Source organism: Theropithecus gelada, chromosome 6, assembly GCF_003255815.1.
Source record: "Theropithecus gelada isolate Dixy chromosome 6, Tgel_1.0, whole genome shotgun sequence".
In the NCBI taxonomy this organism is placed as follows: Eukaryota; Metazoa; Chordata; class Mammalia; order Primates; family Cercopithecidae; genus Theropithecus; species Theropithecus gelada.
Genome location: NC_037673.1, coordinates 33,582,163 through 33,610,042, shown reverse-complemented (window position 1 = coordinate 33,610,042; position 27,880 = coordinate 33,582,163). Strand labels below are relative to the sequence as shown.

The window sequence follows — 27,880 nt, the reverse complement described above, 5'->3', positions numbered from 1 at the left end:
TACTATTTTTATAATAAGTTGGCATGTAGGACATTGTATTTTTATGAAATTAGATAATTAGAATGAACTGTAAATATGCTCATGTGTACACAGGTATGCAATAAACCTGTATATATGTAAATATAGCCATATGTAAATATGAGCTCTTTCATGTTCTTTAAAATTGAAGTCTCATCAGTATGGAATTACTTTGTTGCTGTCTTTTGAAAGACAGAGCAGATGGTTTCTCAAGGTCTCTATGATATATTCTCTAATTATACAGAATTTTTACTCTTTGAGCTTGATTATTGTTGACTCACCAAGTTAATATTTGTCAATCTGGGAGTATGGGAAGAACTTAAATCTATTTATGCCCTACAGTCAAGTTGGTGAAATGAAATATCAAGCAGTTACGTGTGAGCTGGGTGTAGCAGTAACAGAGATATTTAAATTGCAGGCTTCCGACTAACAGACTTGCTGACCCTTTGATGACAGTGGAGAGAGTGTTACTAAATAAGCAATCCAGTGGGAATCACCCAGAATTTTCTTGTTTCATTTAAAAGTACATATGAGGTTTCCAAGCATAAATAGTGTCCACTTTCCCTCTCAACTAAATCTTGGTACCTTCAGTTCTCTTAAGAAGATACACATAGGACTCATGGGACTATTTTTTCCAGAACAAGAGTAAATATGTGACTTCTCTGAAAATACTATTTTTGGAAGCCATTGTGGGAAATCAGTCTTATTTCTATGTTAACAGACTGAAGGTAGTAAAAGAGAACTCACTGTTTATTTATACGTAATCAACTTGCTGATCTGAGGGGACAGATAGAATGCTGTCACTTGGAGATGAAAGCAGTTCACTCCTAGGATTACAGACTCTGAGAAGAGATAGTGCCTCCAAACATGAAGGGGAGAGTTAAGTCATCATGTCACTTACTTAGAATAATATGGGTTTTGGCTGGCAGAAAATCCCACATAAGACTGATTTATTTAAAATATTGTTACTGAGTAGAAGGAATTATTCTAAGTGCTGGGGGTAAAAGGAGTGAACAAAACAGATAAGACAGCCCTCTTCTATTCAAGTTGAAAGATACTTTTATTTTTCTCACATATAAATGGAATTTGGAAATAAAACATCCCAGGTTTTATCTCCACAATCAGGAACCCAGGATCCTTTTATTGTCTGTCTTCTATATTATTCCATCTTCTTCAATATCTGGCATCCACTTTGTTGAAACCATCCACATTCAGGCCAGGAAGGAGGCAAAGGAAGAGAAGGGGCTCTGCCTTCCCTTTAAATTCTGAAAGTTACATGTAGCCTTCCCCTTGTGTCTTATTGGTCAGAATTTAACTGCAAGGGGGCTGGGAAATTTAGTCTATATTCTAGAAAGCCATGCGCCCAGAAAATAATCAAGGAGGAAGAGAGGAAGAACAAATATTGAGGACAACTGTCAGTCTAACACAGTCATCATAAAGGAAGGCACAAATTGCCTCAGGCATGTTCAGTATTTGACCTGGTAAGTTTTAAGGACTTGATACAAACAACAGAGAAGGGTCCGGGCCAGTGGGGTAGGGACACTGAGAGGGGGCTCACCTTAGGATAGTCCAGATCTATTTAGACAGCACTAATTCATTTTTTATTCTTAGGTCAATAGTTAGCCTTAGGTTGGTGTGAACGTTAAGAAAAGCCTCTCAAGCAGTTTGCACTGTATTTATTGAGCACATACTATACTTGTAGGTCTTAGTGAGTAATCTCTAAAAGTGCTGCCAGGATGTGTAAGGAGGTAGACATGGAGTTCCAGCATGGTCTTGTCTTTGGAAGGTCCTGCTGAAGCTCAGGACCAGCCCTAAGTAAATGCTAGCATGACTCCCTGCTGGTCCATCACCTATCTTTCCACAGATGGAAGATAACTCCGTTTTCCAAGAGACCTCTCTTCCATGTCTCGCCTGCTTCTCTAGTGGCTCTATTTAACTAACAGTATTTTTGGTCCGGCAAGATAGAAACTGTCCTTAAGACCAGGGAGAACCCTAAGAAGAAAGCATTGTGTTCCCACTCTATGGTTCCTGGATAAGACTTTGCTCCCCTTCATTTCCATATAGATCATCATAGAATGACAGGCTTATAATATGAAAAGACTTTAGTATTCATTGAATCTCACTTCCTTCCTGAGCTAGTATCCCCTAAAAGTTGTAGTTTTTCCAGCGATGTTCCTCAGAACACTAGGTATTAATGGGACCTCTAAAAACAAAGTGAGACTCATTGTCTAGAGAGCTTTGTAAACATGTACTAAATTTCCCAGTAGGAGAGTCACAATATAGGTAGTCTTTCTTTTGTAGGCTGGTAGAAACTTTATACCCTACATGAAATGTAACTGTGCAGGAGTAAACTCTTTTTGAACCCTTGCAGCAATGGCCAGCTCACCATTGAGGACATGGACATAGAAACTGTAAGAAATGTTTTGGGAGGCTTGGGTGAAGCGTGAAAGTCCCTGAGTTATTCCCCAGTCCTCAGTCATGAAGCTAAGGGAAGTGTGTCAGCAGAGTTCTATCGATGTCTAAGCATGCTGGGACTCATTATCCACTTGGTTGATTACTTCATTTTTTGTTTATTTTACTTCTGCCCCCAGCAGCCTCCTCCACATCTGGTCTTCATTGTGAGAAATGCATCAGCACATTTCTATGAGAGAGTGTGGAACGGAAAAAAGTGTGTGGGGTCAGACCTCAAATCAGTGGAATTACTTTGCATTACAAATGTTAAATAGATAATGAACAAAATAATAATGGATTTAATATAAATTTAATAGATTTAATATAAATCCATTATTATATCTAATATAAATGTATAAATAACAATGGATTTAATATAAATTCATTATAAATTCTCAACTCATTCAGATTATTGACTCTCTGGAAGGATCTTCAAACATCCTTTTTACTTACATTTAATGTAATTATGTTGGTATTTTGGGAAGAGTCATGTGTCCCAAATGATCTGCCAGTTCCATCTTTTTGACGTATTCTGAATGAAGTGAGTGCAGTGTCAGGCAGGACCATCCAGCCTTTGGGAATACATCTCTTTCTTTCTTTTTTTTTTTTTTTTTTTTCAGGTGCTTATACTTTTTATGCATACCCTTAAGCTGGGATGTACTTGTTTTGGGGATCTAGCAGTTTCTAACACTTAGACTCAGGTTGGTTTCTTTCTTTCTTTAAAGGCAGCTGTTTGTACTTCAACAGTGGCCAGTTTTGAGAAATGGATAGTCTATTACTTAAGTGTAAAAAAAAAATTCTTTGTTCACAGTTAGCGAGGTAAACTTTTTGTGGAGTAAAAATGAACTTCCTACGGAAGTTCAAATCTTCCCAAAGCTGGCCTGGGGAGTTGGGCCCCTCGGGCTGCTCAGCCGTTGTTGCTAATGGATGCACACACCTGCACTGGTGTTTGACTCTGCTGGGGAAGGCCACAATGACCTGCCAAGAAGAGGGTCTGGGTGCAAGTGTGCGGTAGCCCTAAGTAAATGCTAGCATGCAGCAGATAGCTCACAATTATGCCTTGGCAGTGGAAAGGTGTGTTTGCCCAACTCAGAGAACACTAGAACTGGAAGAACCCCAGAGATGGTGTCATCTGGTGGTTTAAAGATGCGCCATGTGGAATCCCCTTTGGGGCCACCCACCACACCCCATGACCCCAGCAACTTTGGGGTTCATTCTTTTCTTTACTTTTTGCATAATCTTTGTATGAAGGAAAGGTTCCATGACTCACAAAAATAGGAATTCGATTCAGTTTCTTCATTAGACAGGGGAAGAGATAGTAATATTTGTCCAAGGTCACAGGTGGTTTGGGCCAGGCCAGTAGGCATGGGGAGTGAGCAGCTATCAATAGTGGGCCTGGATAGGACCTATTAGTCTTAAGATGCTTTCCTTCTTTTTTTCTGATACCATCTCTCCAGCCCTCAACACTGGGTCCAGAACATCTTCCCTGAGTAGAACTTGTCTGAGTTATATAAAGAACAGGACATTGTCTCCAGAAATCTAGTATCAAAAGGTCACCTACCTCCTACTGCACTCCTAGACAAATGTCCTTCATGCATTGTTGAAGACTGGTGGGGACCTGGAGGACTAGAACTCAGCTGATTTGGGGTCCAACTTCTTCTATAGATGATTTTTTTTTTGAGTTGATCCTTTCCATTCCTCACGCTGAAATTTTTAGGCAGGTGATCCCGGAAATCCCATCGCCATCTCCATGCTGCTAAGTTAAATAAGATTCACACTAACCCAGCTAAAATGCTGGTCCTGCTGCTTACTGGCTATGAGACTTTGAATAAACTCTGTAATCTCTCTGGGTCTCAGCTTTCTCATTTTAAAATGGCAATAATATTTACTACATGTTTTTATTGTGAGAATTAAGATAAATGATCAAATCCAAGAGTGTTTAGCACCAGTTGGGCTCTTGATAGGCACTGGATCCCAGGTGGCTGTTAGTGGCTGTGTTGCTGTGTTGCTCTCCAGGTGTCATGTTTCAGAAACCTTGCAGAGGTGGTGACAGAAAGGTGGGGCAGTTAGGGTACTAGGTCTCACTTGTCTGGAAGCTGCAGTGTGGGCTGGAGAAGATCAACTTGAGAAGGTCATCTTGGGAGAAGCTGGAACTCAAACAAGGCAGTAGTAATTAGTGGCCAATTTCCAGTTAGTGGTCAACCTGCATTGGCTGGGCAGAAATCCTTCTCTGTTGGAAATCTGATATAAGGTTGTAGAAGAGAATCCAGATGAGGGAAGGGTTGGGCTGGAGGCAGAGCCTTGAGCAATTTTCTAAGTAGAATAGGCAGCCTCCTTGCTCAAAGTGGAAACTACTGGCACGTTAAAAAGCACTCCTGAATGTACTGGAAACTTTGTAATTTCCAGAGTCTTCCGCCATCTGTGTTCACTTTCTTTGCTCCCTAGCACTACTCCAGGTTCCTCCGTGTGGCTTCATCAAGGCATGATCCTTGCCTGCCTGCAGTGGACACGGACTCAGAGATCAGCAGTAGGTGAAGGCTCTGCTACCTGCAAAATCCCTAGAGAGAGAGCTTTGTGAAGAGCTGCCTGCAGTGCTTGGGGAATTTACTCAGTAAATTGCATTTTCCAGGGATCTTCTAGAACTTCTGTTCTGTTAGTGCTCAGGTATACTGAACACCTCAGCCAACGCCAGACAGACATCTGTACTCTGTTAGCTTCCATTTGGGAAAGTCAGTTCTCTGTCCTCTCTCAGCACTGGAAATTTTCCTTACTTAAGCTGCCCATTTGACTGGATTTCTCTGCTTGAAACAAGCACGTCATGGTCTCAGTGGGGATAATTCCTTAAATGAAAAAAGTCTTCAAATGGAAAAAATTGACAAACCTGGCAGTTCTTCGTGTGTGGTTCATACATTGGTTCTGATTCATCTTCAGTTCTTCGCTTGTGCATTTGGTATTTACTGGGTGCCTCTTTTGCCTGTTATGGTATTAGGATTGGGGCAAAGGCCAAAGATGTTTTTCTAGCCCTTTAGTTGCTTAAAGCCTAATTAGAGAGCCCCTTAAATAACAGGAAATTATGGCAATATAAAAAGTACTCGGATTGAAGTGTGGCCAGAAGCTATGCTGGCTGAGAAGAGGGGTCTCTAAACGCAGTGGTGTGTATGATGGGGAACAGTGAGGCGAGCTTCTCAGAATCATCAGCCCCTCACCTCACCCAAAGAACTAGTTGTCTTTGTCATCAGCTTTGGAGATAAATGTGTAGGGCTGGTTTCTCATACTTTCTGAAATTGCTTAGTAGAAACAATTCTTCCATCAAATCTGAGATTTCACTAGAACTCTGCAGAGTCAGTCCACATATATACAGTCCTCTCCCCCAGCTCAGTCCTGTTAAGGCCCAATTCAGATCCTACCACTTCCACAAAGCTTCCGGCACTATCTATAACATAACTGATATTTCTCTTTGGGAATTACTTGAACCCCAATGATGACAATTTTTCTTGTGTTCATGTCTCGTCACCCACAAGTAGATTGGTTGTTGTGTAAAGTCAAGGATCACATCACCTACTTCTTTGTCTCTATCAGGAGAGTAACTCGGGCCTTGCCCAGAAAACCTATTGTATAAATGTTTGTTGTTGCTGTAGTGAAATCACACAGATGACTGAATCTGTCATTTACTATGTGACTTTTGGAAAATTACCTAATCTTTTTGAGCCTCAAGTTCTTCATCTATAAGATGGTGATCATAAGAGGGCTTATCTCATAGATTTGTTGGCACAGTTAAATGAGATATGGTGCTATGTGCTTAGTATAGGACTTGAACTTTAATAAGTGCTTAATGTAGGTTTTGTTGAAAAATTTTAAATAGATATATGCCTTTAGCAGACCCCATCTCTCATTTCCATATTTCCTCCTATATGACTGTTTACTACTGAGTAACTACCTATTTGTTGGAAAAATGAAAGTAACTTGGGCTTTAAAGATGTCTTTAAAAAAAAAAAAACAAACTTGTGTCTTAGTTAGCTCAGGCTACTATAACAAAATACTATAGACTGGGTGTCCTAAACAGCAGAAATTTATTTCTCACAATTCTAGGGACTGGAAGTCCAAGGTCAAGTCCGAGATCTCTCTCTCTCTCTCTCTCTCTCTCTCTCTCTCTCATACACACACACATACACACACACACACACACACACACACACACATACAGACACACACAGTGCCTATATAAAGAGAAAAAAAATATATATATATATATTCAGTGCCTATATACATATATATATATATATATAGAGAGAGAGAGAGAGAGAGAGAGAGATGTGTATATCTTCCTGCTGTGTCCTCATCTGTCTCCTCTCTCTGAGAGAAAGAGAGAGCTCTGATGTCTCGTCCTTTTCTTATAAGGACACTAATCCCATGATGGGGGCTCCACTGTCACAAGTTCATCTCAGCCTAACTGCCATCTAAAGGCCCCACCTCCAAATACCATTACCTTGGGGATTAGGGCTTCAACATCTGCATCTGGGCAGGATGCAAACATTCAGTGCCTAGCAACTCTCTTTGTCAACACTGAGGGATAAAAGGTAGAAAAAGGGGAGAATAAAGAAGAAGTAAGTAAAGAAAGACAGGACTAAGGGAAGCAGAGAAACTACTTCTTTTTTCTACGTATTTCTCACCCATGACAGCCTCCTGCTAGCACCTAACAGTAGATCTCTGAGGGTGAGGACAGAGGCTGCAGCCAGGAGCACAGGGTTCTGCTTTAATGAGGGGCTGTGCACCGCACAGTCTTTGCCTGCTGAGGTGAGCTGAAGCCTCTGTGAGGGGACCGGCACCCAGGGTAGGGAGGCTGAGCCTGCAGGGGCCAAGGGAGAAGAAGGGCTAAGGCCCCAAGGGCTTTGTGAGGGCACTGGGTGAGAAAACTGTCTGCCAGTCACCCTCACACACAAGGTCAGGGCGGCACGGAGCAGCCTCCTGGTTACAGCAGACCTGTCCCCACCCAACAAGACAGGAGGGGCCTGAGAGAAAGATGGGACCGAATCCACATTGACCCAATTCCTGTACTCAACCCAACCTGTAACAGCCCTTTCAGAAAACACCAGCCCACGTGGGCTCAAAGGGGGCCGGCTGCTTGGCTTATCCAGAGACATCTGAAAGCAGATAGTAGTTTGAAAACATTCCCGTGAGATTCAAAAAAAGGGACAAAAGGCTGATGGGGGAATGAGGGAGGGGGTTTCAGAAAGTTAGAAACCAGTGATAAAATCTTGATATTTCTTACGGAATTCATGCTTCCCCATGCAAAGTGAGTGGAGAAGGAAACTAGAAAATGGTTCCATTCAGATGAGGGGTTAACCATCTCCCCGTTTTTAAATCTTCACAGGACTTCCCTCCAAAGTTTACATAATCCCGGATTATTTCTCAGAAGTGTTATATCAAAATACAGCATTATTATTTTGAAGTGAAACTCACAACGCTAGAGTTTGAATTTATTTAGACCTATGATGATGTTTCATTTATTTTGTCAATATCACCAAACATGTTCTAACTTCATATGGACAGTGAAACTGAGGAACCAGGAAGGGTTACACACAAATCAATGTAAGCAACTCCCACAGCCTAGAGAGCACCAGGGGAGAGGGCAGGATATGGTGTTACTTGTCCCAACTCAGGTTCTGAGGCAGGGCCTCAGGAGGGGGTGTAGTTCTAGATGTTTCAGAGAACAGGACCAGAACTAACAAGGAGGAATGACAGAGAGGCAGGTTTCAGCTCAATGCAGTTGAAAATTTCCCAATAGAACAAGATGGCCTGTGAGTTGTTGAGTGTCCCCTCCTCCTGCTGAAGTATTCAAGTTCAGACTGGATGGCCATTACCAGAGATTAGGAAGGGAACATGAGGTTTGCCACTCTGCTTTGATGTTCTGCCCCTGCCAGGGGCCCAGGGTGCAGATGAGGGAGAGGCAGGAAGTGTTTGTGGCTGTGATCCTGATAGGAATCTTCAAAGACCCAGGCGCTGCCCCTGTATCAGCCCAGGCTTCTTTCTTTATTCTCTTCCGGTCAACCTGTCTTTCCTCGGCACCCTAAGCCATTCTGAGCCCACTGGAACTTTTTACACTTGACTTCCACTTGGGTTAAGTACTTGCTTCCTGATGTGTGAGGTAGCCTTTTATTCATTTTGGTTTTGAACAGACCTCTTTCAAGTTGGAATGTGTTCCCTACTTTCAGAATTCTGGGATTTTGAGAATGATTCCGTGAAGCTACTGTCTGACTTTCTTTATCATTCTATAGCCTCTCCTAGATTTCATCTTCCAAACTGTGACCCTCATATATCAAATCCTTTTCATACTAAAATCTGTCAGTCACCTTGGTAATTTTGCTGTCCTTCTTTGGATCTTTTCCACCTCTTTTTATGCCATCTTCAAGTGGAATGCCTGGAACCTTCGGCAGCTTTTCAGCTTATATATACTACAGTTTTATACATGTTTACTCTGTAGGAAACAGTGTGGTGTATATTTTTTAAAATGCATGATTTAGAAGATACTGAGTCTTTTACTGACTGATGGGCTGTGCAGCTTTGGAAAAGTTATTTAATCAGCCACTTTGAACATCAGTTTCCACATTTGCAAAATGGAGAGAAGAATATGTACCTTAGTTATTCATGAGGATAAACAATGTGGCATTTAAAAGCCAGGTATATTGCCTTGCACACAGTAGGCACTGAATAATTTAGAGGAGAAGAAGAAAGAGAAAGTTCCCATTGTTGGTTATGTCTTTTCAATAGTGGAAGACATCATTTAATGCAGTAGGTAATAAACATTTTTATAAAGTACTTTTTGAACCTCTCTGTAAGATTCAAATTTCTCTTGGTCATATTCGTTTAAATTGGTCTATTTCAGTCATGTATGTAAAGACACTGCATTTATATTGTTAAAGTAGATTAAACTTATGGCCTTGCATCTTTACAAGCATAAGTAGATAATATATGAGAGATATACAGTGTTAGACCATTGTCCTCTGTTTACTGTTTAGATAGCGTTAACATCTCCCAGAAGCAAGAGCTGTGGCGAGAGAAGTGGGAGAGGCACAACTTGCCAGGCAGAAGCCTCTCCCGGCGTTCCATCAGCAAGGAGAGATGGGTGGAGACACTGGTGGTGGCCGACACAAAGATGATTGAATACCATGGGAGTGAGAATGTGGAGTCCTACATCCTCACCATCATGAACATGGTATGCCATACTACATGGGGGCTGGGGCAGCTGGTGAAGAGGTGTCATTAGAAATGCTTACATAGGGCCGGGCGCGGTGGCTCATGCCTGTAATCCTAGCACTTTGGGAGGCCGAGGTGGGTGGATCACGAGGTCAGGGGTTCGAGACCAGCCTGACCAGCATGGTGAAACCCCATCTCTACTAAAAATACAAAAATTAGCTTGGCATGGTGGCGGGTGCCTGTAATCCCAGCTACTCAGGAGACTGAGGCAGGAGAATTGCTTGAACCCGGGAGGCCAAGGTTGCAGTGAGCCGAGATCACACCACTGCATTCCAGCCTGGGCGAAAGAGTGAGACTCCATCTTAAAAAAAAAAAAAAAATGCTTACATAAATAAGAAAGGCCTTTCTTAGGTCCTTTTAACTTATTTTTGTAAATATATATGTGAAACTAGTACCTGCCTAAGGATGAATATGGATGAAAATTCAGGATAAATTAGTCTTTCCCTTAAAATTGTATATCCTGGGAACATTTTATCATTTATTAGTTACATATTTCTAGTAGGTATTTACCAGGTGACTCAATCCTTTTCGTGCAGCTTTGTCTCATCGGTTTATGTTAGTAAATCAAAGGGGTAAACTGAGGCAAAGAACTAGAACATAATTTCCTCAAAGTAGTTAGAAATATAATTGGAATAAAGTTAATGACTCCTAATTTAAAGCTTTCTATTTGCATTATTGATGCTGTCTGCCTTCAAGAGGATGTTAGTCCTATTGAGATGGGAAAAGGTATTTGCCTGAGTAACTGATAATAAAAGAGGAGAATACTGTGGGCTGGGTTAAGAAAAGAAAAATGTTAATCCCTCAGACACACAGCCAAGCAATCACCCTGAAAGATTGTCTTTAAATATTGTAAAGTGGAATGAGCCATGGACACATTTCACTCTTCTTAGCACACCACCCAACGTTTCTGACCTATAAGAAAACCTTTATTTTATGTGCATTACAATGCTATTGTCTCCTCTGGTGTTTGTTTATTATCTCTTCATGTGGAGCTAATGGTTTTCTATTTCTGACCCTAGGTCACCGGGTTGTTCCATAACCCAAGCATTGGCAATGCAATTCACATTGTTGTGGTTCGGCTCATTCTACTTGAAGAAGAAGAGGTAACATTTTCCCTTCACTATTCTGCTATATATCCTCACACTTCCTACCTCCTTTTTTCAGGGGAGTTCTTGGTAGACAAGAAAGAGGGTATCAGAAAGTGTTTGGAAGTCCATTGAGAAGGAAAATATTATTTCTGTGTTATTCTCTTGGGAATTCAGTGATACTGAGAGGGATATGGATATAGATATGGATAACATTTCCACAATATTCATAGTTGGAGTCTCTTGACAGTCATTGCATCTAATAACATAAACATAGACTCACTGCAGTCACCAAAGATGTTCTGCAAAAGAAATAGACTAAATCACGACATGGTTGGATGGTTTCAGTAAAAGGTAAGAAAAACATGGAAATGTTGAACCTTTGATACTATTAATTTACTTCTTGCATATTTAACACAAGTCTCTCAGATTTGGGACTACTTGTCTATCTGCACATTTACCTTTGGGGATTTCATCTATTCTTAGAGACTTAAATTTATATAAATGTAAGTCTTATATAAATGTAAGAGATTTATATGTCATCTATGTCCTGAGACTCTCAATTGATACCTCCAACCAAGATGTCTTCGTTGAGCTTCAGGCTCATATCCAATTACTTACTTGAAATCTCCACCTGAATGTGTCAAAGTCCCTTCAGTCTTGAAAACTTAATAAATCCAGAAAGGAACCTTGATTACTCCCTGCCTAAATCATCTCAATTCTGCCACCTCCATTCCCCAAATGACCACCATACCCAACAGCACTATTATGCATTGGTTATGTAAGCCCAGGAGATATTCTTGATTCCTTTTATCATATCTTTCACATCCAATAGCAAGGCCCACTGTGGTCTTACTTCCAAAATACGTCTCAAAACCACCTACTGCTCATCATCTCCGCAGTCATCACATTGGTTTGGCCTTATCATATCTTGCATAGGCTACTGCAGTGAACTCCCAAATGGTTGCTTCCTCTTTTCAGCCTTGCCATCAGAATTCATTCTCCATGAATGATCATTTTAAATGCAGCCATAATTGATCATTTTAAATACAAACTGAGGTGCTGCACTGCACAAAACCCTTTAATGGCTTTCTGGGTTTTTTTTAAGAACAAATTCAAAATTTCTTGCTGTGACCTGTGGAGACTTTCATGATCTTGACTCCATCTGCCTTTCTGGTCTTTGCTTATGTTACTCTCTCCTTGTTTCCTAGTCTCACACTCACTGTCTATGCACCTGTGGTTCCCAATGCCTGAAACATCCCTCTCCTGGTTCTGCACATGACTGGCACCTTCTCATGCCTCATGCCTCATGCTCTGTAAATGCTCCGTAAATGCTGCCTCTTCAGAGAGGTCTCAGTGACCAATTTATTCAAAGTAGACCCCTCTTATTGCTTTTCATCACAGGATGATGGCAGTCTCACAATTCATCATGATTCTGTGTATTCGTTTACTCTTTTTTTGCCTATCACACCTCTACCAGAATGTGAATTCCATGAGGACAGAAGCCATGTGTCTTTTTTCTGTTAGATCCCCAACACCTAAAACAGTGCCTGGGTTACAAATGAATGAATGAAGTGAAATGTAATGAATGGTAGGACCAGCCAACTGACGAAATGCCCTTGCAATCTTTAGAGCTTAACCAGCAGCTGGGATATGTAAAGAACAGCATCATTCATCTCCCCATCAGCAAGAGACCTGCAGTCAAAATACCAAGGGAAGGCTTATTGTTTTCTTGACAGGAAAAGTCTCCGTGATCATGTGTGTTAGAAGTTTATTTTTAAAACAATCTGTGGAGTGGGGATGCATTTTTTTCTTCTTTCCCCTATAACCCCGTCTCCCCTTGTCACCTGAAACATACTTTGGGTATCTTGGAATACTAATGGGTATGTCATTTCCCTTCCTGTCATCTTTTATTAATAAAATGTATCCAAAACTTGGAAAACAGGCAACATGAAAACTATATATCCTTTCAATGTTTAAAGACACCTCTATGAAAATGTAACTGGTTGTTTACCATTGATTGGGGCACAGATGTGGTAAAGTTAGATGTTGACATGTAGTAAATGATAGGGTACAAATGGTTTTTGCCTAGTAGAGGCGAAAATGATTTGTGTCCAGCAGAGAAGATAATTCTGAAGATGGTTTTATTGGTTGGTGGAACCAGACCAATAAAAACTGGTATCTAATTTTGTATCTAACTTAGCAATCTCATTCAGCAGTTCTCCCCGACTGGCTATAGCTGTGTCAGTTTTTTGCATCTGCCTTTGAACTAGCTTTGCCATCTTGCCTATCCCCTCATTAAGGAACCAAATTATCTTGCCTGTCTCCTCACTAATGAGTTAAATACATCTTGAACATGTGCTCACTATATATTTATATGAGAATTGTGTTTTTGACTTTTGAAAAGCATGCTTTGATACCTTGGAGAAAACATTTTCTTCTTCATACTGGTGGAGCACATAGGCATTCCTAGATACAAATGTGAAGAAACATTTAGCATTTTCAGACCAAAAAAAGAAAAACAAAGAGAAAGCTACTTCTGGACATAAGAAGGAAAAATCCTTGGGTTTGAATTGCTGTCATATAAAACAGAAGGAAAAATCTTGACCCTCTGTAGTCCCAGCAGCACCACTGGTAGGATTTCATAATGTGGCTTCCACGGATCAGGCCCCTTTAAACTTCACATCTCTTCATTCCTGAGAAATAATATCACCAGGGCATCTCCGTGACATGTTGATGCCAGTGAAGTTGTTGAAGGAGCTTGATTGGCCACTGCCCCCTGACTCCATCACAATCACATTGTTTCTCCTCTTCTCTACCAACCTGGTTTTGCAAGTGTAAAGAGACACACATGACTTGCTTCAGGAAGCCATGACTCTCTACCTCCCAGTTGCCAAATATTATCCTCATTCAAGCTTTTATGGAGTCTCTAATTGGTACGGGGTTCGCAAGTTAACAGAAGAATTGCAGTCCACAATTCTCATTTTCCTAATTCCTAGGAAACGGCTCAAGCCATTCTTCACATGTGTGACTAATAAGCAGCCCAACAACAGACAGCAATGATTCCAGCCCTTAACTAATGTCACCATGGCAGGCACAGGAAGCAGAGTGAGGTTCAGTGCTATGACTCCTTTGAGCAAGTTGACCTGCATTCGACAACTCTAAGGAAGTTACATCATTGCTCCATGCCCATTTTTCTTAATCCATAATGAGAAGAGAGTTGTGGATCATCAGGCTTATGTCAAATCCTGTGCTAGCACCAGGGATGCAAATATGAACACAAGTCCCATTTCCTGATTCTGAGGAACTTTGAGTCTACTGCACAAAAGCGCGAAAATAGAAAATTCAAGTTGAGATTGGCATGAGTATAAAAGTACTGCAATAGGAAAGGCTACTTGGATGTCTAAGATGGGATTTTAGAAAATGAAAAGGAATTAACTAGTAAGGAAGTGATATGGTAAGGCTAATTGAATCATGTGAGTGGTTTCCCCCTTGCTGTTCTTGTGACAGTGAGTGAGTTCTCATGAGATCTGATGGTTTAATAAGCGGCTCTTCACCCTCTGCTCGGCACTTCTCCCTCCTTCCACCTTGTGAAGATGCCTTGCTTCCCCTTCACCTTCCACCATGATTGTAAGTTTCCTGAGGCTTCCCAAGCCATGCTGAACTGTGAGCCAATTAAACCTCTTTCCCTTATAAATTACCTAGTCTTGGGCAGTTCTTTTATAGCAATGTGAAAATGGACTAACACAGGAAGGAAATTCCAGGTGGAGGTACCTGCATGGACAGTGGCTTTATTCTTAAGCCAGCACTATGCATATGAGAGGTAGTGGACATATCACTGATATTGGACCACACAATGGGAGGTTGAGAAGTTTTGTTGTGATACAAGGGAAACAAAGTGATTGTGCTAGAGGCAGGAGAGAAAGCAGCCAATCAAAACCTGCCCATCTCCACTCGCACTTGAGTTTGTCCCGTGTTGCTCATGTCTGCACATGACATTATCATCCTTTCAGTTGCAGAAGCCAGAAATCTGGATGCACTGATGATACCTCCTTCTCTCCCTCCCATGTCAAGTCTGTTATCAGGTACTGACCGTTTATCTGATCATCTCCATTTATATCACTTCAATTAAAGCTAGTGTTCTCTTTTCTGGACTATAGTGGTATATACTTTCTGGTCTACTCAAAACCAGTTGAATTTCTTTTCCTCTTGTTTCCTCAATGTAGTCAGGATAATCTGAAAATGGTATTCTGATCTACCCACTCTCCTGCCACCCCTTCTGCAACCCCCACACCTGGCTCAGTTTAGTCCAGTGGTTTTCTGATTTCCTTTCTCATCTCTTGCTATTCCTGCCTTTGCTCTTGAGAGGTAGCAATAGTCTTATTCATCAGGGTTTTTCAAGGCCTCCCTCTGGTCTTGTTGTTGCCTGGACTGTCTTCTTGTCTTCACTTAGTTAACAGCCTAATCTCTCAGATCACAGCTCCAGTGTCACTTCCATGGAGAAGCCTTTCCTGACCCCCTTTCCTAGTAAGATTCTGTTATTGACTCCCATAAAAGTACATTTCTCCTCCACAGCATGTTTCACAGTTGTAATCTTAGATCTATTTGATTGATACAGTTTCCTCAATTAGTATGTAAGACTTAAGAGCAGAAGTTGAGTTTGATGTTGCTCACTGGTATATAATAGACCCTTAATAAATATTTGTTCAAATATTACATAGGAGAAAGTGTGCAAATGAGGCCAGCAGTCTGTCAGTGAACCAGGGCCAATGGCAACCAAGTTGCCATGGGCCTTGTGGCCACATAAGGACTTTGGATCTAATCCTGTGGGAGACTCTAGATTATTCCAAACCAACAAATGGAATTAGAGAGATCACTCAGGCTCTGTGGAAAGTGTGTGAGGTAGGGAATCCCGAGATTGAGTCTCTGAGATAGATTCCTTTTATCAGTGACTTTCTATCACTCTTATCTTTCTTATTCTAAATACGTCTCATGGGTAACACAATTTGGGGCTTTATTTTTCTGCGGTGAGTTTCAAGAGACTTTGAGGTTAGGGTATACACAAAAGATGCAGCTTGTTTGTCAGTTACTGCCGTCTAAAGACCACTACGGGATTTCATCACATTTTGAGAATAAATTGGAGTACTGGGTGTAAAACTCACTTTGGAACAATTTGGAGGCTTTCTCATAGGCTAGATAGTCATATTTCAAAGTAGTGGAAACTGAGGTAACTGAAGTACACAAAACCATGTCCTGAAAAGACGTGTCAAACATATTAAGAAACTATGGGCCAAGAAAACAGACAGTGGGTTCAGATAGGAGCCAGTTTGCTCTCACTCCTGTCATGTCCCTGTCTATCCCTTAATTGAGCTCTGATTTTCATTTTATGGCCCAAATTCTATCCTTTTAATTTTCTCCTAGGACTTGGACACAAACTTGACCTCTAAGCCCTTTCCATTTTAAACCAATTTGTTTGATGCTCCCTCCCCGCTTCCCTCTTGCCCGGGGGTTAGGGATGGGATTAGACTCTTCCCTCCAATTCTTGTGAGCAGCTTGACACCACGGAGAGTACCAGATTTATCATTAGTTCCACTGCTTGCTAGCCATATAATTTTGGTAGGTTACTTAACTTGTCCGTGTCTCCATTTCCTCATTTTGTAAAATAGTGATAATTATATGTATTTCATAGCATTGTCATGAGAATCAAAAGTCTTTATTCATGTAATACTTAGCATAGCATCTGGCTTGTAGAAACTGCTCAGTAAGTGTTACTTGTTAATGTCAGTCTTATTCTTTTTATCATCATCATCGTCATTAACTCCCACAAACACCCTGTAAGCTTATTAATACTATGCTCATTTCATAAGGACTTCAAAATCCTTGCAGGAAAATAAAAGACCTAAAGGACAAAATCAGGATCATAAAATGTTGGAGACTTCTTTTAAGAACAAGATAGAGACAAAACTGGAATAAGAGTGAGTTGGATGAAGCCAAGTGAATCCCATCCTAGGTGACTATGCCATCCAACAGAGGAGTCCAATGGTGTTGGGCCGGCTTGAAGGTACAGCAGTAGGGCTGACAGCAGCAAGAAGGAGATAACCACTTTCACAAAGAAATTCTTCTTGGTGTACTGAAAGTGGTTTAGTGTTGAGTCTACCTTTTTTTTTTTTTTTTTGGAAACTCTAGAGTTAAAAGCCTCTTGATTTTAAAAATTCAGGCTGGTGGTTTACCCCTCCCCACAGCTGATGTGTGGGTCTGTATTGTTCTTTCAGGGTAAATATCAAAAATACTGGCAAAGAATTTTTAGACTTATTCTTTGTGTGTGTGTGTGTGTGTGTGTGTGTGTGTGTGTGTGTGTGTAAGACAGAACAGAGTGTTACTCTGTTAAGCAGGCTGGAGTACAGTGGCACATAGTTCCCTGTATCTTTGAATTACTGGCCTCAAGCCATCTTCCCACCTCAGCCTCCCAAGTAGCTAGGAATACAGGCACTTGCCACTATGCCTAGCTATTTTTTTTAAAAGGTGGGGTCTCACTATGTTGCCCAAGCTGGTCTTGAACCTTAAAAAAAGTATCCTTTCCTCTGGTAATCAGACAAGTTGTCCGTTAGACACATGAGAAGTTTCAGACTAAACCTTTTACAGCTTGTCTCTTCTGTGCTCGTCCTCTTTCTTTCAGTAGCGTAAGTCTGACTAGCAGAGCATGGTCAGATTGTGCATTGAGTCAAAAACTGCTATCAAAAATTCCAAGAGAAATCAGTACAAGATTTTTTCATTATAGAGAGAGCTTACAAAGAGAGAGAACAATTTATAACAGAAGCATGTTCTTGCAAAATTATTTCCCATGTGGAGCTATTTTATGAGCTTTTTATGATTTCCCCTAGGTCAGCTTCCTGTCCCGTTAATTCACGTACACAAATGTATAGAAAAGGGGAAGTGGAAAGTGAATTGGATTAGCTTGAGAAGATGAAGTGGAAAAAAAAATAAACAAAAAGAGGAATCTATTTTTGTTTGCAAAGGAAATGAGGAAAAAATAGTGTGAATGGGGGTTTGTTTTGAATGCTCAAATAGTTTCCAGGATGCTTTATGGAAAATGTTTAGCACAAGTTCCCTCACATTTATTGTGAGCCATCATAGTCTCTCTGAAGTCCTGTTGCATTTTTTGTGTGCTTAGGGCTGCCTCATTTTAATCCATAACTAATTACTATTCTCAAGGCTTCTGCGATAGAGAGCATTCTGTAAATTAAATGAGTGTTTCTTGGACTTAACCCCTTCTGAGACTTAGAGATTAAGACGCTGAAGAGGTTGAAAAAAAAAATGTGCTCAATTACAGCTTTCTGTGACATTTAATAGAAAAGACACTGTCCCTGAATTTGTGTTAAATGTCACATATTACAGATGGAAGTTCTACACAGGGGCAAAGTATCAAGCTGTAGGTAATCATCAACCCAATTAATTGTGCACTTGCTTTGTCTGCACGAGGAATTTTAAATAGGAATGGGAAGAAAGCAAGAAAGATTTTGAGAGTAGACTTAAAGCCCTAGCATTTTTTCCCCTCATCAATGACTATCTCTCAGGTTATTTCAGAATTACTCTTATAGCAAAACTGGAATGTAAGAAGAATATCCTATGTTGATATTTTATTTTACTATTCAGCTTCTTTCCCTCTCTTTTACTCTTTCCCCAACAGCCCTGCTGCTAGAAATCTCAACAACCATGCAGACCTGTCCATATATTTAGGTGGTCCAACCTTAACGTGGTCCTGACTACTGCTTGATCACCTTTTCTCTGTTATCCTCCTTATTCCTGTCAAGAACTAGTCAGGGTCTGTGTTTTAGTCCATCACCTGCTGCTCCATTCTGTATAACAAAATAGCACAGACTAGGTCATTTATAAAGAACAGAAGTTTAGTTGGCCCATAGTTCTGGAGACTGGGAAGTCCAAGAGCATGGCACCAGCATCTGGTGAGTGTCATTCCATGGTGGAAGACATTACATGGCAAGCAAGCATCCAAGATAGAGAGAGAAAATAGGATTGAACTCATCCTTTTCATCCCTTCAATAACAAACTCAATCCCATGATAACCATTAATCCATTTACAAGGGCTCTTAATCACCTCTTAAAGGTCCTACCTCCCAATGTCTTTACATTGGCAATCAAATTTCAACATGATTTTTCAAGGGGACATTCAAGCCATAGCAATCTAAGATTTTACCCTGCTTGCAAGCTAACAAGTTAGTCTGCCATGCTTTTATGAATGCAATGCTGGCAGAAGACATGAAAATTCTGAGTCACAGACCAAGGACTTTATTGCTCACAGCATAATGGGACATGAGCTTCGGTTTGCACCTGTCCCTCTTGTCCCATAAGTTGCACTGGGGTGTTGCAGGCAGCCCAAGTGTATGCTATGCATACAGTGGGTTTTATCCCAGCTTAAGACCCCCAAAATAAGAAAGCCCCAATCCCTTAAAATAGATTGTAAGCAAACTTATTCTGCTTTCGCCCCAGAGGAAGCCATCACCTTTGTTATTATGGACATAAAGTAAATCTTTCCTTTTCCCTGGAAAAATGTTATCTTCTAAGGCTGTTTCCTTTACAACATCCTTCAAAGGATACTCCAGGGCAAAACCTATGTCTTTGCTCAGATGATGTGCAGAAACATGAGACACCCATGTAGAATCTTCTACTAGCAGTTCCTATTACAGGCACTGGAATTATTATTGCAGATTTTCTACTGAATTCTCAAACTTCTGGCCTCTTTACTGCCCCTTCCCTGACCCATAGGAGAACATGCCTCTTTGGTAGTTTATCACAAAACCTCCCATTCACCTAGTCTTTACTTTTCCTGGCCTAAAGGATATATTCTCTCCCTTTTCTCCTTTCCTTCATGGGTGGTGTGCATCCTCAGTTTTGTCAGTCAGTATACCTGCTGTAAACCAGGATATATTCAACGCTTGAGACCAGGAGAAGAATAAACCTCAATTCTTGTTCTGGAGGAGCTAAGAGGAAAACAGGCATACAATTTGATTGTTACGACCTAGCACAGGAAGTGCTGTGAACCAAGTATGAAGAAGGTATATTGGCAGGAACCTAAACCAGACTAGGGGGCAGGGAAAGCTTCCTGGAAATGCCCAAATTAAATCTTAAAGAATGAGTAGAGGTTGAATGGGTTAAAGGGGGTAAGAGAAAAAGGCAATCTAGGAAGAGGGAACATATTGAAGAAAGGAAAGTGTGTGGGAGTATGTGACGGGGATCTGAGGGAGTGCTAATACAAGCAGTTGTTGCTGGAGCATAAACTGTGAGGTTGCAAATGAAGGGAGAGCTTCCTGGAGGCTAGACTTCGAAGGATCTTGAGTCATGGGTCATGATATGGACAGACTTTTGTTTTGATCCACCTGGCAACAGTGAGGAGGATGGATTTGAAAAGGGCCAGGATATTGTAAACCAAGCATAAAATGAAGGTTTGGGCTAAGGATAGTAAGTAGCAAAGATATAGAGGAGGTAAAATTAGCAGCGCATGATGACAGATTGGGATGCAGGATATGGGAGGAGAGGGAGCTAACAAGACACTGGCATTTCTAGATTGGGCAACTGGGCTGATGGTGGTTCCTGCAACCACAGAAGGCACAGAAGGAATCGCAGGTTGAAGTGGGAGGAAAGGATTTCGGGGATGCTGAGTTGGAAGTACCTGTGGAGGTGACCATCAGGAGATTTAGGTTCATAAATTTGAACTCTGGGAGAGGTTTGGAATGAGATACAGATGTGGGAGCCAACAATCATATTTTGGAGTGATTTCCAAAACTATGACTGATTGAGAATGAACTAAGCAATGAACCAAAGGAAAGGCAGAAGAAGAAGGGCTCACAGAGGAGCCCGGGAAGTGGACAGAGAGTAAGAAAAGGACAGAGGTAAGGATCTCGAAAGAAGAGGTTATCTGCTTTTCTGTTTGTCTCCTCAGTGAGGGTAGGATCGTGAGGTTGAGGAGTAGAAATAAGCCATAATCATTCATTGGTTAATTGCTAAATCTTTCCAATTATTCAAAGCAGAGTTTAAAGAAGTCCTCAATAGTTTGGAAACCACTAGTCCTAAACTCACAGCTGCAAACCTGTGTTCCAAGCCCTGCTCTGCCAATGCCTGCTTTGTGACTTGGCTAAGGTACTGTCCCTCACTGTTTAAATGAGAGTATTAAATGCATAATTCCTGGAGCCCTTCAGGGAAATGGGCTTTTCATTATAATGAAAACACTGGAGGCAGCATTTGGAATGCAACATCTGGAAGATGACTCTGATTTCTCCACAATGATGAAGGTGGGTCCTTGCTGACACTGAATTTGGTTCAGGAATGTGGGAGACTGGACCTTTGTCAACATTCACTTTTTCCAAACAGACACACAGAGATTGGAATGTAAGATTTTCAAAACGGTGATTCAAGCCAATGTATAAAAGGACAATATTGAAAGATAGAGCTTTTCAGATCTGATAAAATCTCCCTTTCAAGAGTATGCCCTTGCCAGGGACTCTATGAGCTAAGGGAGAACAAGAGCTCTATTTCTGCCTGTGTAGCTGCTTCAACTCTAATAAGCTTTTATATTCATGGCTATTTAATTAGGGATCTTAATTAACTTTTGTGTGGGTGTATCCATGTGTGAGTGTGTGGATGTAGAATAGCGTGGATGTGTGTGTGTATGTATGTGGATGTGTGTGTATGTATGCGTGTGTATGTATGTGGCTCTGTGTGTATGCATGTGGGGGTGTGTGTATGTGAGTATGTGGGTGTGTATATATGTGTGTGGGTGTGTATGTATGTGAGTATGTATGTGATTATGTGGATCTGTGTGTATGTGTGTATGTATGTGTGTATGTATGTGGGAGTGTGTGTATGTGAGTATGTGTATGTGAGTGTGTACGTGTGTGTGTGTGTGTATGTGAGTATGTGGGTTTGTATGTGTGTATGTGTGTATGTATGTGGATGTGTGTATGTGGGTGTGTGTATGTGAGTGTATGGATGTGAGTGAATGTGTGTGTGTGTGTATATATGAGTATATGGGTTTGTATGTGTGTGAGTATGTGTGTATGTGAGTATGTGGTTGTGTGGGTATGTGGGTGTATGTATGTGGGTGGGTGTGTATGTGAATATGTGGGTGTATGTATGTGAGTATGTGAGTGTGTTTATGTATGTGGGTGTGTGTATGTAGGTGTGTGGGTATGTGAGTATGTGGATGTGTGTGTATGTATGTGTGTGTGTATGTATGTGGGTGGGTGTGTGTATGTATGTGGATATGTGTTTGTGAGTATGTGGGTGTGTATGGGCATGTATGTGGGTGTGTATGGGTATGTGAGTATGTGGGTGTGTGTATGATGTGGGGGTGTGTGTATGTATGTGGATATGTGTATGTAAGCATGTGGGTGGGTGTGTGTGTATTTGAGTATGTGGGTGTGTGAGTATGTGTATGTATGTGTGTATGTATGTGGGTGGGGTGTGTGTGTGTGTATGTATGTGGATATGTGTGTGTTTGTGAGTATGTGGGTGTGTATGGGTATGTGAGTATGTGGGTGCGTGGTTGTGTGAGTGCATGGGCTCTTCCTACCCACTGTAACTCATCTGAAAGACTGCAGGTTCCCTTCGATTCAAAGGTACGAGTTCTCACATATAATCAGTGAGTAATATGCATAGGATCATACCAGAAAGTGTTATAAGATCTTCTATTGCAACCCTCCAGTCTTAGTTCAGACCAGTTATTTTTAAGATGTTTTTGTATTTTTCTGTTTGTTTTGAGTTCATTGTACATTCACATGCAGTTGTAAGAAATAGTACAGAGAAATTCCTTTTAGCCTTCATTCATTTTCTCCTAATGGTAACATCTTGTGTAGTCTTAGTACAATAAGACAACCCAGAACATGATATTTCAACAATGCCACCTACCTTCAGATGCACACAGTGGTGTGTGCATGCGCATGACCATGTGTGTATACATTTAGTTCTATGCGATTTTTGTCACATGTATAAGTTTGTGTGACCATCACCACAATTAACATTAGAAAAGTTCCCTCACAAGCATCCCTCGTGCTACCCTTTCATACCTTTTATACTTCCCTTCCACCTACCTACCTGATCCCTGGAAAGCACTAATCTGCTCTGTAATAATATATCTGTATGATTTTTGTCATTTCAAGAATGTCATATAAATGGAATAATACCAGATGTGACTTTTGAGACTGGATTTTTTTCATTCAGCATAATTCGCTTAAGATCCATTCAAATTGTGTGTATCAAGAGTTTGTCCCCTTTTTGCTAAGTGGTATTCTATGATATGTACCTATTTGTTTAACCATTCACCCACTGAGGGACATTTGGGTTGTTTCCAGGTTTTAGCTATTATGAATAAAACTACTATAGACGTTCAACTACAGGTTTTTGTGTGAACATAAGTCTTCGCTTCTCTGGAATAAAGGCACAGGAATGCAATTGCTAAGTTATATGGTCATTGCCTATGTAGGGTTTTGTTTGTTTGTTTCTTTGTTTTTTGAGATGGAGTCTCGCTCTTGTCACCAGGCTGGAGTGCAGTGGCGCGATCTCGGCTCACTGCAATCTCCGCCTCCTGGGTGCAAGCAATTCTCTTGCCTCAGCCTCCTGAGTAGCTGGGATTACAGGCACCCGCCACCATACCGGGCTAATTTTTGTACTTTTAGTAGGGAAGGGGTTTCACCATGTTGGCCAGGCTGGTCTCAAACTCCTGTCCTCAAGTGACCTCAGCGTCCCAGAGTGCTGGGATTATAGGCGTAAGACACTGTGCCCGGCCACCTATGTGGTATTTTTAAGAAACTACCAAACTGTTTTTCCATAATGACTGTACCATTTTCCACTCTCACCAGCCATGAATGATTCAGTTTTACCACATCCTCACCAGCATTTGGGTGTTGTCATGATTTTTTATTTTACCCATTCTGGTAAATGTGAGTAATACATCACTGTGGTTTTAACTTGCAATTCCCTGATAGCTAATAACGTTGAATATCTTTTTATGCGCTTATTTGCTAGTTGTATAACCTCTTTGGTAATGTGTCTCTTTATGATATTTGCCTATTTTCTTATTTTTTTATTGTTGAGTTTTGAGAGCTCTTTACATATTTTAAATATAAGTTCTTTGTCAAATATATAGTTTACAAGTATTTTCTCCCACACTGTAGCTCATCTTTTTATCCTCTTCATAAGGTTTCTTTCGAAGCAAAAGTGTTTAATTTTGATGTGATCCAATTTATCAGTTTTTCCTTTTATTAATTGTGTTATTAGTGTCAAGTCTATAAATTCTTTGCCTATCCCTAGGTTCCTAAGATTTCCTATGTTTTTTTTTTCCTAGAAGTTTCACAGTTTCACATTTTATATTTAAGTCTATGATCTTACCAAGATTTTTGTACTAGCTGTGAGGTTTCGATTGAAATTCTTCTCTCTCTCTCTCTCTTTTTATTTGTTTTTGGCCTGTGGATGACTAGTTGCTCCAGCACTATATCTTTATTTTTCCCAAGTGCAAATAATGCTTTATAATCTGGATTTGAATTTTTCACTACGAATTTCTTAATCTAAGACTTTTGCCTTTCTTTTAATACTATACCTTCTGGCCTTCAACTCTTATATTCAAGAAGTGCAGAATAAGCGTAATATTAATTTAAGTAAAAGTTTAACAGATCTACTACATTATAGAGTGCAAATATAGTGATGTATTCCAAAAGCGAATGGAATTATTCCCAGGTCATACTATTCACACAATAAACACACACAGTAGAACTAATAACATGTCCTACGTGATGCCTGGACTTTACCTGTTGGTACAGGATTCACTGTGGAACGTTTCACAGATTAAGTATGGCTTGGGTAAGAGCTTCCCCATCCCCATGGGCAACATCCTCATGGGCAACATGAAACGTTGTCAAAAGTTTCAGGGACCTGGATGATATCACTGCAACAAACAAAAGACTGTGGTAGAAAACAGGAGAAAGACTAGAGAAAGAGTATTCTTTTTTTATGGAAATGAGCTTTAGAAATAACCATAATAATCCAGGGAGGACTGTAAAGAATTACGATTTGCTGAACATACACATGTTCAATTTTATTCTAAAGTTTCGAATAAAATTTCTAACAATTGTTCGAAAGTTTGTGTCCACCAACTAATTGTATTGATTACATTCAGACCATTGTTTTTCTATTTTCAAATGAATGCAAAGCCCCATTTTTGTTTACCTTACATATCTTTATTAAAATGCATGTTTCATTATTGTTTTAGTTTGAACACCTTTTATTTTGGGTTGACTCTGCTTGCTGTCTGCAGTTTCTCCCCAAAAAACAAAGAAATTGAGAACTTGAGTTGCTATTGAATCAAGATATTTGCCCCAAATTTGTATCACCAGTGGGAAAGTTACAGGTCTGATAAATGGTGACTGACTTGCAGGGTAAGAGGGAGGAACAAATCATCTAAGTATCTGATTGGAATCCTCCAGAAGCTGGGTGTGGTGGCTCATGCCTGTAATCCCAGCCCTTTGGGAGGCCAAGGCAGGCGGATCACTTGAGGTCAGGAGTTTGAGATCAGCCTGGCCAACATGGTGAAACCCCATCTCTATCAAAAAATAGAAAAAGTAGCCAGGTGTGGTGGTGCAGGCCTATAGTCCCAGCTACTCAGGAAGCTGAGGCACAAGAATCACTTAAACCCTAGAGGATTGTGCTACTGCACGCCAGCCTGGGTGACAGAGTGAGACCCTGCCTCATTAAAAAAAAAAAAAAAAAAAATCCTCCAAGGCAGTTTTAACTGTAATGTAAATCAGTAGATTAGTCATCAAGGAACAGATCCCTAGGCGAAAACAGATGCCAGGACCGGTAAATATCAGAACACAAATATGGGTGTCCCCTTACAGTGGTTCCATTTATGATTTTTTGACTTGAGAAAATTATATACATTCAGTAGAAATCATAGTTCAAGTGCCCATATAATCTTTTCACTTTTAGTACAGTATTCAGTAAATTACATGAGATATTCAACACTTTATTGTAAAATAGGCTTTGTATGAGATGATTTTTTTCCAATTGTAGGCTAATATAAGTGTTCTGAGCACATTTAATGTAGGCTATGCTAAGTTACAATATTTGGTAGGTTAGGCGTATTCATTGCGTTTTTGACTTATGGTATTTTCAATTGATGACAGGTTTATCAGGACGTAACTCAGTTGTAACTCAAGGAGTATCTGTGTCATTTATTTCTTGTTGCCTGGGGTGAGCATTTGTCAGGTTTGCTTCCTAGCATCTTGCACACATTCAAACAAATGCTAGGATGAAAGATATTGGAAGCAGGTGCAGTAGTACGGTGAAGTTCATCGAGAAAAGTCTTTCAAAGGAGCTCGGGAATCTTAATGATTTCCAAAACTGTTGCCTTTGAGCTTCCCTGTCTTGCCTCTGGCAGCCTAAGTAATAGAGAATGACTTTTTAACTGGTACCAAGTTCCACTCCAGTTCAAATGACAGCTGTCAGGAGAATGTGGCTGAGAACTGAGGAGATCCTTAGTTATCTAATTATTTTTAGAAGATAGAAGATACATAGATATTTAATTATCTAGCTATCTTTAGAAGTCTTTGATTTAATGAGTGCTGTCATTCATAAGGTGTTTTAGAACCATGCTAGGCATTATTGGGGCTCTAAACAGAGTTTGGTAAGTTTTCAGGTCATTTAATCATCAGCAGGGCTTCAATATCCTCCCATCCACCATAGCAAAGTAGAGAGTTATAGAGAAAATATAGTCTTTGAGGTGCATATAAAATAATGGAGGACCTATGGAAAATGCAAATATGCCGAAAATGCTACAGATACAACCAGTGGTGTAACCAATTGCAACCAAACAGAATTATTCTTATTAATGAGGTTGTATATTTACTCTTTTAAGTGTGAGTCTTGGTAAGTGAGAAATCTTTTTTTTTTTTTTGAGACAGAGTTTCACTCTGTTGCCCAGGCCGGAGTGCAGTGATGTGATCTTGGCTCACTGCAACCTCCGCCTCTCGGGTTCAAGCAGTTATCCTGCCTCAGCCTCCCACGTAGCTGGGATTACAGGTGCACGCCACCATACCCAGCTAATTTGAGTATTTTTAGTAAAGACGGGGTTTCAGTAAGTGATGACTCTTAAGCTTTATGTGCTATTTGTGGTTTTACCACTTGCGAACCATTAGTGATCAATTCTAATTACTAAAGTAAACTTTCTTCTTATCAGTAGACAGGGTTAATCATCACTCTCCTAACTATTAATACTTCACACAGTTGTTTACAAAATCAAATAAGATAAAGTATGGAAGTAATTGATAAGCCATAACGTGCTAAGCATGAAATGCGGATTTTTTATTATGTAGAACCTCATTGGGACTCACATATATAAAAAACTGATTAATCTGGTATAAACACACCTAATAGCAATAATTTAAGCATACCCTTAAAAAGACCCTGTATGGTGGCCAGGCGCAGTGGCTCACGCCTGTATTCCCACCACTTTGGGAGGCCAAGGCAGGCAGATCACATGGTCAAGAGATCAAGACCATCCTGGCCAACATGGTGAAACCCTGAGTCTACTAAATATGCAAAAATTAGCTGGGCATGGTGGCGTGTGCCTGTAGTCTCAGCTACTCAGGAGGCTGAGGCAGGAGAATCCCTTGAACCTGGGAGGTGGAGGTCGCAGTGATCTGAGATCACGCCACTGCACTCCAGCCTGGTAACAGAATGAGACTCCGCTTCAATAAAAAAAATTTTTCAAATAAAAATAAAAAAATTTAAAAAGACCCTGTATAGAAGATACACGTGAATGTGTGTTACAAGCTAGGGAATCGAGAGGAGTCACCCCAGAGATTTGTTCCTTATCTATGATAAACACCGGAGCCTCTCCCCCATCCTGTGGAACACAGGCCATACAGGGGATTGAGGCCCTGAGTTTTGGAGTAAATGAAGGTTGCCAGGTGGAGGTTATTAGCAGGAGGTTATTAAGTGAAAATACTATATAGGCCGGGCACGGTGGCTCACGCCTGTAATCCCAGCACTTTGGGAGGCCGAGACAG

General features: G+C 40.6%; 1 protein-coding gene across 2 annotated transcripts in view; it reads left to right on the top strand.

Annotated features, from left to right (window-relative positions):
* The window catches only part of ADAMTS12 (ADAM metallopeptidase with thrombospondin type 1 motif 12), a 366,676-nt gene that overhangs the window by 204,576 nt on the left and 134,220 nt on the right, over positions 1-27,880 (top strand). For both annotated transcript variants that reach the window (XM_025389155.1, XM_025389156.1), the window contains exons 4-5: positions 9,486-9,682; positions 10,743-10,826. In XM_025389155.1, coding sequence (XP_025244940.1) covers positions 9,486-9,682; positions 10,743-10,826 — 281 coding nt within the window. The remainder of the gene's footprint in view (positions 1-9,485; positions 9,683-10,742; positions 10,827-27,880) is intronic.